General features: G+C 36.0%; 2 protein-coding genes and 1 long non-coding RNA gene across 3 annotated transcripts; all 3 read right to left on the bottom strand.

The window, feature by feature from the left end:
* Positions 1-822: 822 nt before the first annotated feature.
* Positions 823-1,275, bottom strand: LOC115963461. The gene is made up of 3 exons (XR_004085835.1): positions 1,248-1,275; positions 1,089-1,159; positions 823-844 (listed from the first exon to the last, which is right to left on the bottom strand). It is a non-coding gene; the product is annotated as an uncharacterized LOC115963461 (long non-coding RNA).
* A 4,705-nt stretch (positions 1,276-5,980) lies between these two features.
* LOC115962671 (acetolactate synthase 3, chloroplastic) lies at positions 5,981-8,376 on the bottom strand. Its single transcript, XM_031081557.1, has one exon. The coding sequence runs from the start codon at positions 8,284-8,286 to the stop codon at positions 6,244-6,246; it is 2,043 nt and encodes a 680-aa protein (XP_030937417.1). The 5' UTR covers positions 8,287-8,376; the 3' UTR covers positions 5,981-6,243.
* Positions 8,377-13,378: 5,002 nt separating this feature from the next.
* LOC115962672 (protein transport protein Sec61 subunit gamma) lies at positions 13,379-16,026 on the bottom strand. The gene is made up of 3 exons (XM_031081558.1): positions 15,802-16,026; positions 15,585-15,700; positions 13,379-13,667 (listed from the first exon to the last, which is right to left on the bottom strand). The coding sequence occupies exons 1-2, from the start codon at positions 15,893-15,895 to the stop codon at positions 15,585-15,587; spliced, it is 210 nt and encodes a 69-aa protein (XP_030937418.1). The 5' UTR covers positions 15,896-16,026; the 3' UTR covers positions 13,379-13,667.
* Positions 16,027-17,864: the final 1,838 nt, after the last annotated feature.

Genomic DNA, 17,864 nt, shown 5'->3' with positions numbered 1-17,864 from the left:
ACTGATTTCAAAAAAATTAGAGAAACGCAAGTCCTGGATAATACGTTACTTACTTGGGTACCTTTGGGCTTTCAGTGCATAATACACTAGAGAATTTTCCACCATTTGGGCGTGAAACAAAAACCTAAATGAGTATAGGAAACCTAGAGATTCACTACTGCTTGATAAGAAGTACTAAAGATAAATCTATAGCATTTTTATTCATTCAACCAAAAAATATAATTTTGAAAGAAAAAAGGACAAAGTTTGTTCATGGTAAAATTCAACAGCATGGTGTTAACATACATATAAAACCTAAATGCAAATGGATAGATGCATAGTTGCTGGCTGATTGATTCCTTCTTTTCCGGTGATTGGTGGATTAGTTTATGCAATTCTCATTTGCCATTTCACTAATTTTACTAATATCCACTTGTGCTTATCTTGTTTGGAGTAATAGTGATAACATAAGGGATAACTGTCCTGATAATCTATTCAAATCTGTAAATGATCTTCTAATCACCATATCTGAGCTTGTCCAACAAACTTCACTGCTCCAAATAAAAATTATTCTTCTATGTCATACCAATTAATATATCTCACAGAAATATTTTCAGCAACTAGTGGCACTTCTATAAATGAAAACCTTTTGTTTATGATGTTCAATTTCACCCCAAAACATGTGAACACATTCTGGTGCCCTGAAATAGTTTCCATTGTTTAGGGGATAAGTAATAGATATGGCTTCAGTAGATGCGAACTCACAGAGAATTGATTTGCTAAAATGGGGCTTTCTTCACATATACTAGGGAACAGTTGAAAGCGTTGAAACTGGCCTCTGTGGCTTCTTCCAATGCTTCCTGCACTAAAATCATGCTTTCAAAAATAAAAATGATATTGGAAGAACAAAACAAAATAGCTGTATTCATATATGCTTGAACTACTAGATTTTTTTATTATAAATACTTCAACTACTAGATAATTGCAGTTCATTTCAAATAATAATAGCTGATAAAATTTCTGATTCACTATATATATAAAAATGTACAGTGTCCAACATCACTTATCAGCATAAGTCTATTTTCAGTTGTAAAAATTTGACCACATACCCAATACCACCTAAAGAAACACCATGATGATCTGCAATGGTGCGCCTATTGAAAAAATCAAATATTGCCATCTGATTGAAGGACAAGTGGTTGTAAGAGAATAGGGGGAAAAATTACCAAATTCATAAAGAAGAAATCATTTGAGGTAAGATATATTACTCTTCCTTTTGCTGCTTCTTCCTTGGCATAACGGAACAATCGAATGCCTATAGGAGCCTTCAAAACCACATAACAATAATGAAAAAGATTATAATTTGATATCTACTCTTCTCATCCAGTGACTTAACTTCCCTATGGTATTAATTGGATTTCAATTTAATGATATAAGGTGTAACTTTATCTAATGTTGTTTTGACTACACAATACATCATTTAGTTGGAGAATAAAGCATGTAGCAAATGCTATTGGCAAAATTTACTCTATAGCACAATTTTAGAAAAATATTAAGAGAATAGCACACAAACAAAGTTATTTAGTTATGTAGCACATTTTTGGAACTCGAGTTTAAACTCGAGTTCCAACTCAAACTCAAACTTGGACTCGAGTTCCAACTCAAACTCAAACCCAAGTTTGACAAAAGTTCTAAGCAGTACTAATTGGAACTCAAGTTTGTCAAACTCGAGTTCTAGCCCAAATTTGAGTTTGACAAACTCAAGTTCAAAAAAATGTGCTACATAACTAAATAATTTTGTCTGTGTGCTATGCTCCTAAATTTTTTCTAAATACGTGCTATTTGGCAAATTTTGCCGTCTACTATTTGCGGATTAATATATGAGCCCATATGCAAATGGGCTAAAGCTAGCGCCTCTTAACTTGCATATGAATTTTGAAAAGGTTCATAACATATAATGATCTCAACAGAACAGTGATTCAAATATATTATCTTAATGAAGTTCAGAAAAGCATCCATTGAATATCATATATGCAATATGGACGCTTATGATTGCACCCATAGCAAAGTCCACCGAAGATGCAAAATAAAACTAAATTTCAGTTGATTATAATATTTAATTGCTTATGCAGATTCTAACACAGTAAAGCTCATTAACAAAGTTATTGATATTATACACCAGTTCTAGCATAAACTCAAAAAGCCATTTAACTATGGATTATTGGAGGAGAAAGTATTTCTTATATAAATGGAGATCTAAGTACAAACACCCCAAAATCCTCGATGTGTCTGTGTCTGACATGGGCATGCTAGGGACAATCCTATCTTTTGCATGTGCCCTGGTATGTGAGAAGGAATTTTTTTTTTTTTTTTATTTTTTTTTTTTTTTAACTCCTTTGATTTTATGTAGGTGTTTATTTTGAAAACTTAAGATAAACACAAAAATACACCTAAAAATAAACATAATATACCTAAAGATATTAATTATTTATTTATTTATCATATCTTAATGGTGTTGTATTCTAATTTTTCAAGAATTTTTGTGTTGGAGGGTGGGTATGCCAGGCATTCAAGACTAACACATTTTATTTTTATTTGAGCTAATAATATGCAGGCTCACAGTGGACTTTGTTTTACATGACTAATCCACTCATCATACCAAGCTCTTTTATTTTTTATTTTTTATAGAAGGTGAAGGAGATGAACTCAACTAAGCTTCTTCTCAACAACAACAACAACCAAAAAAAATAAAATAAAACAAATAAAACTCAACAAAGCTATATCCCTATATCACAACTTTACTCCTGAGGCCCAAAAAGAAAAGGCTAAAAGATGGGGGGAAAACTGCTCTTATATGGTCTAATTAAGTTCTGAGATATGGTCTCACAATAGAACCCACTAAGAAAACTGGATCAGCATACTTAGATTCAATCCAACGTTAATTTGGGCCATTGAAATATATGCTACAATCGAAGGCATGCCTAGGCCCAAAACAAAAAAGGAAAGTGATACATTTTGAATAGAACTAGATTTTGAGTAACACTTACAGAGTTGGCTTTCCTTAGATGGTACAAAGGTTCATTCCTAAAGCTTGTAATTTCTATGATCTGCAGCGAGTCTCCCAATTTAATCCTTGACTAAAGACCTTGATTCTAAAAGGTTTATTAAGAGAAAAGGTTCAATCAAGTATCAAACCAGATGTGTTCCACTCCCTAATTGCTTCGTTTCTATTGCATAGATCCACACCACAGCACAAGTAAAGCTTAATAAATTATTTTTTAAAATTGGGTTTTTTTTTTTTTTTTTTTTTTTAATGGCCTATGTTCACTTAGAAAACCCTTGAGAGTTACTTTATTTTATGAGAGTGCAGTACATCTGTATTACAATGATCCCAACATGGGTATATATAGGAGGATAAATTCTAAACTAACCATACGCTAATTATGTTTAATAGACTTCTAGACTTTTAGTACAAGTAGAAGACTTGGTTTGCACACAAAATAAAATGGAGCTTAAGTGTATGGCCTAATATATCTCTAACATTTGTTTTGTGTTTTTTGCAGTGGAATTGACAGAACTTTGTTGGCCATCTAAAAATGCAGGTTTGAATTGTTTGCTGCTACAAAGCTCATGCGTCCAAATGCAAGGAACCTAAGCACCAAAAGACAACAAGGTATGTATAGATGGCAACTGCTTTTTGTTCGTGGAAATTAAGGACCTTCATTATTCATAGATTAGGACAAATAGCAATAACTTTTCTGTATCAAAATTCATTATGATCCGTAAAAATAGCCACCGATTCTTTTAACTTAGACGCAACTCATGATTGCACCAAAGATGAAGTACTGAAGTCTGAAGACGACTGCCACATGCAACTTTCAAACCCTTAATAGTTCTTTCACCCCCTTAATAGTTCTTTCATCCATATTGCATCCATAATGATCTCAACAGAACAGTGATTCAAATATCATATCTGAATAAATTTCAGAAAAGCATCCATTGAATATTGAATATGCAATATGCAGTACTGAAAGCTGACTTTCGCAAAATAAAACAAAATTTCAGTTGATTGTAATATTTAATAGCTTATGCAGATTCTAACATAGTAAATCTTACTAACAATGCAATTGATATTATACACCAGTTCTAGCATAAACTCCAAGCCATTGAACTATAGATTATTGGAGGAGAATGTATTTCTTATATCATTAGAGATCTAAGTACAAACACCCCAAAATCCTCGACGTGTCTGTGTCTGACATGAGAAGGAAAAATATAATTATTTTTATTTTAAAAATTTTCCTTTGATTTTATATAGGCGTTTATTCTGAAAACTTAAAATAAACACAAAAATAATACACCTAAAAATAAACATAATATACCTAAAGACTAACACGTTTTATTTTTATTTGAGCTAATAATATGCAGGCTCATAGAAGACTTTGTTATACATGACTAATCCATTCATCAAACCAAAATCATTTAGTTTTTTTTTTTTTTTTTTTTTTTTTTAGAGGGTGAAGGAGATGAACTCAATAAAGCTATATGCCTATATCACAACTTAACTCCTGAGCTGACCACTGATTAAACCGTTGCACTTACAAGACACGTTTCCAAGGCCCAAAAAGAAAGAACTTAAAGATAGGGGAAAAACTGCTCTTATATTGGTCTAACTAAGTTCTGAAATATGGACCTCACAAGAGAACCCACTAAGAAAACTGGATCAACGTACTTAGATTCAATCCAACATTAATTTGGGCCATTGACAAATATGTTACAATCGAAGGCATGCCTAAGCCCAGAACAAAAAGGAAGGAAAAATAGTGTAAAGCTGGTAATCTGTAGTGTAAAGCTAGAGTTGGTGATGACGCTGCTTGGTTCCTAAGCCATTGTGAATCCAAAATTTTGAGTAACACTTCAGAGTTGGCTTTCCTTAGATTGTACAGAGCTTCATTTTCTAAAGCTACAATTTCTATCTTCAGCAGTGAGTCTCCCAATTTAATCCTCGAGTAAAAGCCCTTGATTCTTAAAGTCGTTTTTTTTTTTTTTTTGAGAGAGAGAGAGATAAGGTTGTATCAACCAGATGTGTTTCACTCCTAATGGCTTCGTTTCAATTGCATAGATCCACACCACAGCACAGGCAAAAACTTAATAAATTATTTGCTGAAACTGGGTTTTTTTTGTTTGTTTTTTGCTGAGTTGACAGAACTTTGTTGGCCATCTAGAAATACAAAGCTTGATTTGTTTGCTGCTGCTGCAAAAGCTCATGCGTCTAAATGCAAGGAACCTAAGCACCAAAAGGGATAAAAGGTATGTATATTTGTATATAAGGCACCTGCTTTACGTTAATGGAAATTAAGGGCCTTATTTATAGATAAGACAAATAGATTGACTACTTTAGTATTACGAATTATGATCTGTAAAAATAACCACAGATTCTTTTAACGATCTATTCAGGCTCATCTCTTGCTGACAAACCAAGAGATGTAACGAAATTCCTGAGGCCTCATTTCCATTAGGAAACCACTGCCATGGCTTAAACAGTGAGATCAAGTTTTTCACATATGCATGCATGCCCTTCAACAATCTCATCAAAATACCAATCACATAGGCAACTATTTCAACCACCAAATTCTGACCATAATTTAACCCATAAGCAACAAAATAAAGGTACAACCATTAAGGTATGATAGAGGACAGTTATAGCAAGTACCAACATCTTCGAAATTCATAGTACAACATTAGTCTCAAAGTATAGGCAAAATATTATAAAATTTTCCAGTCCATCTCTGTCCGTATCATTTCAACATCATTCCTACTATCCTAGATTTATATAATTCAAGAAACAAAGTTAACAATTCATTCCTACTATAGTTAAGTCATTATCTTATACACTCACATTTATACAACAGATCTGATGTCAACAATACATCATGGACAATAAATGGACCTTTATTCAAAATCCACTATCAGAGTTCGAAATTATCATGTAAATATCATATTACTTATGAAAGTGAATCTTTATCTTATTTAGATTCAACAGGACAGAGATAACAACACTGCACTATAAGATAGCAGTAAACGAACAAATAATTCAAGAACTATATATTAAACTTTCTCATAGCAAAACACCAACATAGTTTCTAACTTAAAGAAACAACTAACAAACTCGCCACAAACTTTATCACAAGCCTTAGCTAAGTAAGCTAAAACAACACATACATACAAAAGCATAAAATGCAAGTGACCTTTGCCCCCACCAAATCAGTAAACAGTTCTTCCATCACCTTCGGTGATCATATCTTTGAATGCCCCACCACTTGGAATCATAGGAAGCACGTGTTCTTGATGTGGTACAATCACATCTAACAAGTACGGGCCAGGAGTATCCAACATCTTCTGAATTGCCCCTCTTACATCTTCCTTCCTTGTCACACGAGCTGCAGGTATATCACAAGCCTCAGCAAACTTCAACATATTAGGGAAAATCTCACTCTCCTTAGAAGGGTCACCAAGATAAGTATGAGCCCTATTAGCCTTATAAAACCTATCCTCCCATTGCACCACCATACCCAAATGCTGATTATTCAACAACATGATTTTCACAGGAAGATTATCCACCCGAATCGTCGCCAACTCCTGCACATTCATCATAAAACTCCCATCACCATCAATGTCCACAACAACTGCATCAGGATTCGCCACGGCAGCTCCAACAGCAGCAGGCAATCCAAACCCCATCGCGCCTAAACCCCCGGAAGTCAACCACTGGCGTGGCCTCTTATACTTATAAAACTGAGCAGCCCACATTTGATGCTGCCCAACACCAGTACTTATAATGGCATTTCCATCAGTCAATTCGTCGAGCACTTGAATGGCATACTGTGGCGGAATCAACTCACCAAAAGTCTTGAAACCCAAGGGATTCTTCTCCTTTACTGCCTTCAACTCATCCCTCCAAGCCGAGAAATCAATCTTATCCTTGTTAGATTTCGCTTCTAACAAGTTATTCATCCCCTCCAATGCAAATTTCACATCGGCACACACCGAAACATGAGGCTGCTTATTCTTCCCAATCTCAGCTGAATCAATATCAATATGAACAATCTTTGCCCGACTCGCAAAAGCCTCAATCTTTCCAGTAACACGGTCATCAAACCTGACCCCAAACGCAAGCAACAAATCAGACTTATCAACAGCGTAATTCGCATAAACCGTACCGTGCATTCCAAGCATTTGAAGCGACAAGTCGTCTGATAAAGGAAACGCGCCGAGACCCATCAAAGTACTCGCCACTGGGATCCCAGTCAACTCAACAAACCGGGTTAACTCGGGGCTCGAATTCAAACACCCACCACCGGCATACAAGACTGGTTTTTTCGACTCGGAGATCAACCTTATGATTTGTTCCAACTGGGTTTGGCTCGGAGGCTTTGGTAACCGAGAATTATAGCCTGCCAATCCAATGGGTTGGTCCCAATCCGGCACCACAAGCTGCTGCTGAATATCTTTCGGGACATCAATAAGAACCGGGCCGGGTCGACCCGAAGTGGCCAAGTAGAATGCTTCTTCGACGATCCGAGGAATGTCCTCCACATCGAGCACGAGGTAATTGTGCTTGGTGATGGAGCGCGTGACCTCCACAATGGGGGTTTCTTGAAATGCGTCTGTGCCAATCATTCGGCGGGGGACCTGGCCGGTGATCGCGACAATGGGGACGCTATCAAGGAGCGCGTCGGCGAGGCCACTCACGAGATTGGTGGCGCCGGGGCCGGAGGTGGCTATACAGACGCCGGGGAGGCCAGAGGAGCGCGCGTAGCCCTCGGCGGCGAAGACGCCGCCTTGCTCGTGGCGAGGGAGGACGTTGCGGATTGAACTGGAGCGCGTGAGGGCCTGGTGGATCTCCAGCGACGCGCCGCCGGGGTAGGCGAAGACATCCCTCACCCCTTGGCGCTCGAGGGCCTCGACGAGGACGTCGGCGCCCTTGCGAGGCTCGTCAGGAGCAAATCTGGAAACGAAGGGCTGTTGTTTTTCTGCTTGTTGCTGCTGCTGCTTGGAGGGTAGTTTGGGTATTTGAGGAGTTGTGGCGGCTGGGGCGGCTGAGTTCGTTGTTGTGGCGGTTGATTTTGGGCGAGGGAGAGCGTTAGAGATTTGGAGAGTGCGAATGGATTTGTGGGGAATGTGGGAAAAGGGGAGAGTGAATCCGGAAATGAGAGATTTGGATGACAAAGAGGAAGAATAAAGCTTACAGTTAGGGAAATTGGTGGCGGTGGCGGTGGCGGTGGTGGAGGTGGTGGCAGCCGCCATTTCCGACTCGATTGTTAAAACTCAGGTGGAGAATCGTGTTTGAGTTTGAGAGAGGATGAGGCGTAAAGAGAAAATGTGGTAGGGTTTTTTTATAAATATAAAAGGGTTGTGGTGCCTTTTGCCTAAAATGACCATGGGATTTTTTATATTTTTATGGGTATAATAGGAATCTGATAATTTTATGGTCAAAGATGGAAGATTCCCATGAATCCCATAAGCCAATAGATTTTATAAAGATACTAGCATTAATAAAATTTAGAGTGAGCAATACCTGTGGCTGTGGTGTGTGGATGGCTAATATATATTTATATATATATATATATCGATGGCTAAGCTGTAGCTTGATGAAATCTGGACCGTCTATTTGGGAACACCAACGTTTGGATACGCATCTGAACCGTACGAGAGTTTTGACAGGAAGTTGGTACAGAATGTCCGAAATCACATCGGATGGGAAGTTAGCGTTCAGAACCAGGTTAAGGTTAGGTATCATTAGGCCGAGGTTAGCGTTGGCTGCCATTGATAAGACTGATAAAGCTTCTTTCTTTCCCTTTTCCATTTTCTGGAATTTGGGTTTGTGGGTGTGAGAGATTTTGGTATTGAAAACACAGACAAGAGTGAAAAATGAAAATGGCTGAAAGATGGGTTTTTCTTTTCGAGAAAATGTTAAAGTCAAGAATTATTTGGTGAATTATTATTAAAATATAAAAAAATAAAATTAGTGATAGATTCACATAAGAATCAATAAAAATATATTGCCTATAATTATTATAAAATAATTTATGCTCATTATATTTTCATTTTTGTTTCCTTTTGGTTATTTCCATATCTCTTCTTTCTATATAATATGCATGTTAGTTTTTTGATGATGAAATTTTTGTACAAAATAACTACTCCTTCCTCTGAATTAAAAAATAATGATTTTTTTTTAAGATTAAACAAATAAAAGTACTATATCGATAATATTTACAATATCATAGACGATTAGTTATTATTGGTTATAACATGGAACTGAAGTGATAGATCTAGACTTCAAAGTTTAAAAATTTGGGACTAAAGTTTTATTGTTGTTATATAGTATGACAAGATTATAAGAGGGTGCATGTATAAGAGGTTTTATAAGAAGATATTATAATATTTAAAATCACTTGAAAAAAATATTAGAATAATAACTTGAAACTTACGTGATAAATAGTAACAAGCTCAAATAAGCCTAGTCAAAAGACTTGATCAAAGGATTTTATCTCTATTTTTGGAGGGTAATAGATTTGCTGGACAAAGTACATGCTTTCTCTACACGAGAGTTGGAATCTAAGGGTCCGTTTGGATACAGCTGAAAACTGAAAACTGAAACTGAAAACTAAAAAACACTGTAGCAAAATAATTTTTAAATGTGTAAATAGTACCGTGGGACCCATTTTTAATATTTTTTTATGAATAAAGTGATTGTGGGTCCCATGAACAGTCCATAAACAGTGTATGAACAGTAAAATTTGTCTCTACACAGTAAAATTTGTCTCCCGCACAGTGTATGAACAGTACTTTTACTGTTCATTCGCTGGAAAAAAAAAAAAAAAAAAAAAAAAAAAAAAAAAAAAAAAAAAACTCTTAAACGCAAACGTGCGTTTGGGAAGCGCAAAACGCGCTTCCCAAACGCACTCTAAATCTTCTACCCAATTTTTTCTACTCCACTCTATTCTCCACAAATAAAAATTTGCCACATATACACCTAATTAATGTTTGATGTATTTAATTCTTAGACTTTTATCATATTTTGGTAGTTTATTATTTGAGTTTAACTCGACAATAAAAAAATAAAAAAAAATAAAAAATAAAAAAAGCATTCCCCACTTCCCTTGGAAAAGGGGATCACTTGATTTTGTTGTCATTGTCAATAGGAATTAGATATCAATTAGAGTTAGTGTGCATTTAGATACCGTTTATTTTGCTGAAAACTAAAAACAATAAAAAAAATTTTGAATTACTGTTCACAAAAAAAAAAAAACATTGTAAATAAACCTTAATACACTGTTCATATCCCATGAACCATGCAAAAGGCGTTAGTAAAAAAAAAAAAAAGCAAAAACACATATACATGAAAACGCAGACGCAATTCGAAAGGGCCCTTAATGTCTTACAACCCTATTAATGATGTAAATTATTTCGCAACTTGTCAATACAGACCAAATAACTTTTGAGAAATGCTATCGGTGGTGGCACCACGTTCAGTGGTGGACCACCCTAACCTAAAAAATATATATGGATAATAATTTAAAATTTTTTATTTATCTACCCTTAAAAAAAATAGGAACACCCTCAAAAAATTAGGAACACTCTCAAACTCATCAGCACAGCGTGTCATTACCTGCGTCCAACGCCTAAAAAACAAATCCAGCCATCACAGAGGTCACCCCTTCTTCTTCTTCTTCTTCCTTTTCTTCTTCTTTGCTTAGTCTAAGACCCTCTGCTAGTTTGCCTCGTTTTTTACTCTAGTTTTTGCTTTGTCAAAGATTTTTTCTTTAGTTTGCCTTTTAGACTTTTAGTTTGCTGACCCCACCCACATGACAAAGCTTTGGAAATGGCAAAACTCAAAAAGCTGAACAAAAGAGTTTGATTTCAAACTTATTTATTGAGTCTTGCTTCTTCCCAATGTGATTTACATATATACATTTTGATGGTACTGTTTTTGGTTGTTGTTTTCATTATTTAATTACATATTTATTTTTTTAATATTTTAAAAAAGTAATTGTTATGTAATAATGCTTTGAGTTAAAAAAAAAAGGTTTGTTTGGTAACTTGTTCTAGTAATGTTATTTGTATTTTTTGAAAATACGTGTAAGTAAAAAAATGTGTAAAAATATGTATAATGTTGTTTAAAAATTAAAAATATGTGCTTAAATACATGTACCAAACAAGCCCTAAATGATTTGTTTTATTTGAGGTTTACTCATTTGGATCAATAATTTTATGTTGTATAAGAAAATATAAATATATTATTTTTAATTTTTTTTAGAAACCCTGAAATACCTTGAAACGGTATGTCGAAATAGACCAATACCGAAATATTTCATTCCACTAAACAAACCGAAACTGGGTCTGAAACAGTATTCATAACATTGTTTTTAAGCAAAAAGAAAAAGCTAAAAAAAAAAAATTGAACTAAAATCTAAATAAAATAAAATTTTAACAGAGCAAGTCCACCCAGGAACACCCTGAGAAACATTCCTAGAGCCGCTACTGAATGCTACGTCACATTTTCACAACAAAACTTAGAGCATAAATTGTTATTTATGGGTAAAATAATGATATCAGTGGTGAACTCAAATTAGAACTAATAACAACTTACCATTCATGATTTATTATGAAAATATTATAGACGTATTATTATTCATAACTTTTACATAAACACATTATAAATATCAATTTTATTTCTCATCATTGTCTAACTTGGTCAAATTGTGGAGAAAATTGTCACTATATACTTTCTAAACCGTGGAGAAAATTGATACTAATGGTTATCGATGGTTTATGTGGTAAGCTCAAATTAAAACCAATAACAAATGTATCATCTTCATTCCAATCAAACAAGAAGATTGAAGGCATCATCTACAAAGATTGTCATGGCTTAGAAGTCAATTCTTGGACAAAATGACTAAGGATCGAAACAAAGAGGTCAACGCAAGACAAGTGTGCATTGAGAGGGAAACAACTTTTACACAGCTATTATAGCATTGGCATCCAAAATGTTATTTTGCCCCCACAACAACAACAACAACAACAACCAAAAAAGAAGAAGCAACATTTAAGTGTCTATTCTTAAACAAATTTAGACACTTGTTATGGTAAACTCCTTATTATACAATTTACTATAGCAAGTTTTACTCTCTCTTTTTAGCTTTAATTCCTCTCACCTCTCTCTCCTAACTCTCTCTTCCATCTCAATCTCTTTTGCCTTGTTTTCTCCCTCTCTCTCTCTATGACTCTCATTGACTCTCTCTCTCTCTCTCATCAAAACTCTATAATTGAGCTAACAAATCTCCACTTTTGCATTGTCATCATCGATGGCTGTGCAACGATGCATGAAGTGATGTGACGGATCAACGTGGGTCTCATCTTTCGCCTTGTTTTCTCCCCCCCTCTCTATGACTCTCATTGACTCTCTCTCTCATCAAACCTCTATGACTGAGCTAACAAATCTCCACTTTTGCGGCTATCATCATCGATGGCTGTGCAACGATGCATGAAGTGATGTGGCGGATCAACGTGAGTCTCATGGATTGGTGGAGCTCATGGGTTTGATTGTTTTGGGTTGGATAGTGGAGCTCATGGGTTTCTAGTGGTTTGTTCTGGGCTGGGCAATGGTTATGGGCGGTGTGTTTGCAATGGGTCTCAATGCCAATGAAGGTAGGTTGCAATGGTGGTAGTTTGACCAATTTGGGTTTGGGATGAGTTGATTTGTTTTGGGTTTCAATTTGGTGGCGGTGGGTTGAGAACGTGGTGGCGGGTTGTTTCACACAATGGATTTGGTTCATTCTAGGTTGCTTCAGACAAGAGAGAGAAAAAGAGGAGAAAGAGAGAGGAAAGAGAGATATCATGTCAAAGTGAGAGAGATAAATAAATAAATAAATAAATAATAGTGTTGATTTTATGTGAAAAATAAGAAATTGAATGTTGTGTGAATGGTAAAATAATGTGTTAAAATAAATAAAGTAATTTTTTGTGTTAAAATAGATTTTTATTTATTTATTTATTTTTATAAATTTTTGAATACCCAGACGCTAATGCTCTTATCTATAAATAATCTTCAAGTAGACCTATTCGCCTACCAAAATTGATCTATCCTTCCTTCAAAGCATTTTGGATGCCAGATAGTTTTACTAGTCTTGATTAGTGCTTCTTTCAAGGATTAATCCCATTTGTTTTTTTGTGTTGTGGTTGTGGGGGGGGGGGGGGGGTTGGGTGGGGTTGGTGGAGGGAGCCTGTCTCCAGTCCCCTTTCCCATGGCTACCACACCATCTCACAAGGACAAGGGGCTGTCATAGCCGTCAGCTCAACCAAGCCTAGTCCAAATGAGTAAACATATTCTGAAAGATTAACGAAGCCAGAAGAATGCTCTGGTTTTATTTGTTTTTAGGCCCATTGAGCTCAAACTCAAAAAGGAGCCAACCAATTCACTATCCAAAATATAAGAACAGTCAATACAGGTCTCATTATAGAAAAACAAAAGTACAAAACCACCAAATTTCATTGTCTACTGGAGAAATGCACACATATCAAATAAGACCTAAGAAGCTACTTGCTAAGCATTCCTCTTTAAAATTAAGTTTCATTCTGACCCATCTGCCTTCCACCTCTAGCAAATTAGTGCTTCTTCACATGACCTGCATTTTCATACAAACACAAAATCCATCCCCGCATTAATTATACACCAAAGGTTTTTTTTTTTTTTTTTAAATTTCTCCATGATCTACTTCAAGTAGCTAGAGGCTAAAATTCATAAATCATTATATTACAACTACCAAAAGCATCTCAGGAACAGCCTCTCAACAGCTTACTTATGAACATTAATATCAGAAACTTTCTCCAAAATTTGGATGTGCAAACAGATGACATCAAGTACAGCTTATAAAAAATGTAAACATTACATTCTCAAACTATTTTTCCCCCGATAATATATACACGATGCCTTTAAATAGCAGCAATATAGATGGCTAGTGTTGATGGTTATCACAAGTACATTACATGATTAAACAATACACATTGAGACTTGAGTTGAACATTATGAAAACAAAATAGAGATGAAACTATAGGACGTTTTGGAAAAGAGAGAACACTTTTCAGATAGGCATTTATACAATGGTGCGATACACCACAATGGTAGTGATCCAGCAGAAACCACTATTTTATAATAACCTGATAAGCTCTCTTAAATATTTAATTTTTGATCATTAGTCATGAATTAAGTAGCATCACAACATTTAAAGTTTTCAACCTATACAAAAGTCTATCACCAATGTCTGCAAGTACCAAAATCCACAATTCTGAGGCTGAGACTAAAATAAAAACTAAGAACCATTCATTGCACCAAACAAAAATGCCAAAGAAATACGAAGGTCATATTCAAACTATCTCCAATAAATGGTGGAGGAAGAAATACCATCAATAAGGCCATAAACTCATTATCGTGATTTCTCATAATGCTTCTGTCTCAACTCTCAAACTTTCAGTATCATTTTTATAAAGTCATACAACAAATTTTAAGCCTCTAACAATGGGGGTAATATCAATTTTATCCCTATGCATTTAATTCAGTCAATTTTTTCACTCATAACTTTTAAACTAGAAAGCACGGACACAGAAACGGGTATGGGTACAGGAATGACATGGTAACATGGTATTCTTTTGAAATAATTATTAAATATATTTTTGTTTATATTTTCTATACATTGTTAAGCATTTATTTTACATAGAATGTTAAATATATCAATTTATGAGAAATAATGGATAATAAAGTGAATTCATGACTATTAAAGGATGTCTAGAAATTAGAATACAAACCAGGAATAAGAATATTTATTAATTTTCAAATGCAAGGTTACTATTAGAGCATGAATGCTCTATTTTGTTTTGTGAAAGGATATTTGACTCCTCTTGTTCCCGTGTCCCTCCCCTGTCCAGCATTTATTTTTCTTTTAATTTAAAAAAGGGGCACAACTAGGAGATGCATGCAGAAGTGTCCGGTGTCCAACATGGGTACAACACTCCAAATGAAGTATCCATGCTTCATAGCTTTTAAACCAAGTGTATCGTATCCTCAAAAAAGTAAACTCTATGTATTAAAATTGACTCTTTTTTTGTGGGATTCGAACATAGGTTCTCCTATAAAATAAAATTTACTTGGATTTTTGAAAGTTGGGGAACAACATCGTCCTAATTATTAGCTATGCGATGAAATTAAAATTGTGACTAATGTACAGGATTAAAATTGAAGTTTAGATTTTGTCAAATTGACAAACAATAACTCTAATGGCCTCCATTCATGTCGAGTAATACATGAAATTTATTCATAACGAAACGCGATGACGATAATTCTAGAAACCAATCCTGAATCATCCAAATAAGTATTTACTTTTAATCAAAGAATTGCATGCAATCAGTATTACTCACAAAAATGGCAAAGAAAAGAGGATTTCATCAAGTGCATGTCGATTTGAATAACAAACTCTAAAACCTAACAGAAAAATTTAAAATAAATTTTGATTAAAATAGGAGTATAGAGATCGAATTCGAAGCAATACCTATGCGGAACCGACGATAATGTTGTTGATCGGAATGAAGATCAGCTTCACGAAGAAGCCGACGAATCCCATCACTACGAATCCGATCGCTGTACGGAACGCCACTTTCGTGAATTCTGCACCAAAAACCCTAATTTCAGTGCCCGATCCACACAGATCCAAACAAAATCCACAAATGTATATATGTATATATAGTGAGAGAGAGAGAGAGAGATACCTTTGCGATCGGGCTTGTGGCAGCGCTTGACAAGGCGGACGCTATCCTTGGCGAACTCCCTGAGGGGATCAACGACTGAGTCAATGGCGTCCATTTCTCCGATTCTATGTGTGTGAGAGAGAGAGAGAGCTAGATCTGAAATCTGATAACTGCGGGTTTGAGAGAGAGAGAGAGAGAGAGAGAGAGAATGAGTATTTGTTGTTGTGAAGGAAAAGATTTGTTATTAGGACACGTTTGGAAGCTGGGCTGACTTTGTATTGGTCAAAATTGGAAGGAAATTTTTTAACGCTAGGACGAAAATAACCTTGAATAAACTTTGTGCTTTGACGACTTGTTCGTTTTTATTGGGCCATAAACAAGTCTAACCGAGTATTAAAAGATTAGGAATACTATAGATTCATATGGTTTATTGTGATTGATGAATGTGTAATAATGGGTCATGTGGGGATACATTTTTATAACTCGTTACGTGACGAGTTATGACATAAAATTGTGTATTTTTATGTGTCCTTAGCATTACTCTAAAAGTTTAAGTTTATTTTATTTAGTTTTGTTTCGAATACAAGCCACTCGAGCTTATTACTAAACAAAATTATGTATTTAAGCTTGTTTTATTTTCTTGTCAAATAAGTTCAAAATTTTTTACCTTCACAAAATTATGAATTTTTATTACGAATTAATTGTTTATATTATCAATTGATTAATTATAATATCAAGTTTACGTAAATTTATTTTTAGACATGTATATGAATAAAAGTATAATTGTGGGTCCTGGAAGTTTACGATCTGGCCCAAACTCTATCTGGGCCCATGGCCCGTGCCGAGGAGGTCTCTTGCCGAGGACGAGTGATCAATGGCCAAGGCAAGTGGGAAAGGCTGAGAAGCTATCCTGTGAGTGAAACGGGGCCCACGGGGTAGCAAAGTGTAAAATTGGATCAAGGAAAAGGTGTCTTTCCTTCAGTTAATGCACCTGCCAATACCCAGAGTTGATTAATGGGAAAAGACGTTTGGACGGTGTAAACTTCGATCCACGCAACTAATAGAAAGTAAGAGAGAACGAATGATGGGATGGATACAGAAATAAGCACCTACCTGACCGACAAGTGGAGGGCTAGGATTAACCAAGGTGGACTATATAATAAAAAGGTAGGTACATAAATTAGGGAGCTGGGAAAAATGGCCAAGAAAAACCAGAGCCTCCCAGCCCACCTCCAGGAGAAAGACTCCAGGGGTGAAGGTCCCTTAACCTTGTATGAACGCCATGAAAAACCCACCACCTGGTGATCAAGGCCTAACCTTTCAAACCCACGCTCTACAAATGATATTGTTTGGGTCTTTTCACGTGCGAACCCAACACAGTTAGGTTCGTTACGATTCGTGTCCTTACAATTGGCGCCATCTGTGGGGAAGGCTTGTGTGCTGGCATAGGCGGTGGGTTGAGAGAGTTCCCTTGTCATTTCTAACCATTGGTTATAGAGTTCTAGTATAAAGTCCTTCTAGGGGCTACGTTTATTGACTAGGGGCTTGGATGAGGAGCTACCTCCCCTAAAGCCAAGGTCCCCTGTAACGAGTAAACTAGGCGCGTGGTAGAGTTGATCATAAGGATAAACTCTAGGGGCTTGGCTGAGGAGCTACCTCCCCCAAAGCCAAGGTCCCGTGCAAAGGGAAAACTAGGTTTTGGACAGAACCAAGGCATTGCATGGTCCTCGGACTCAAGCCTATGGGAAAGCAACTACCTGGATGTGGAAAACTAGGTTTTGGACAGAACCAAGGCATTGCATGGTCCTCGGGCTCAAGCCTATGGGGAAACCAACTACCTGGATGTGGAAAATTAGGTTTTGGACAGAACCAAGGCATTGCATGGTCCTCGGACTCAAGCCTATGGGAAAACCAACTACCTGGATGTGGAAAACTAGGTTTTGGACAGAATCAAGGCATTGCATGGTCCTCGGACTCAAGCCTATGGGAAAACCAACTACCTGGATGTGGAAAACTAGGTTTTGGACAGAACCAAGGCATTGCATAGTCCTCGGACTCAAGCCTATGGGGAAACCAACTACCTG

Source organism: Quercus lobata, chromosome 10, assembly GCF_001633185.2.
Source record: "Quercus lobata isolate SW786 chromosome 10, ValleyOak3.0 Primary Assembly, whole genome shotgun sequence".
NCBI classification, from domain to species: domain Eukaryota; kingdom Viridiplantae; phylum Streptophyta; class Magnoliopsida; order Fagales; family Fagaceae; genus Quercus; species Quercus lobata.
Note: the sequence above shows the minus strand (reverse complement) of the source record. Positions and strands in the feature narration are given on the sequence as shown.

Excerpts from the sequence above, each read along its gene's own strand:
- LOC115962671 (XM_031081557.1), bottom strand. The coding sequence starts at position 8,286 with ATGGCGGCTGCCACCACCTCCACCACCGCCACCGCCACCGCCACCAAT.
- LOC115962672 (XM_031081558.1), bottom strand. The coding sequence starts at position 15,895 with ATGGACGCCATTGACTCAGTCGTTGATCCCCTCAGGGAGTTCGCCAAG. Across the intron at positions 15,701-15,801 it reads CCACAAGCCCGATCGCAAAG|AATTCACGAAAGTGGCGTTC; the intron begins GTATCTCTCTCT and ends TTTTTGGTGCAG.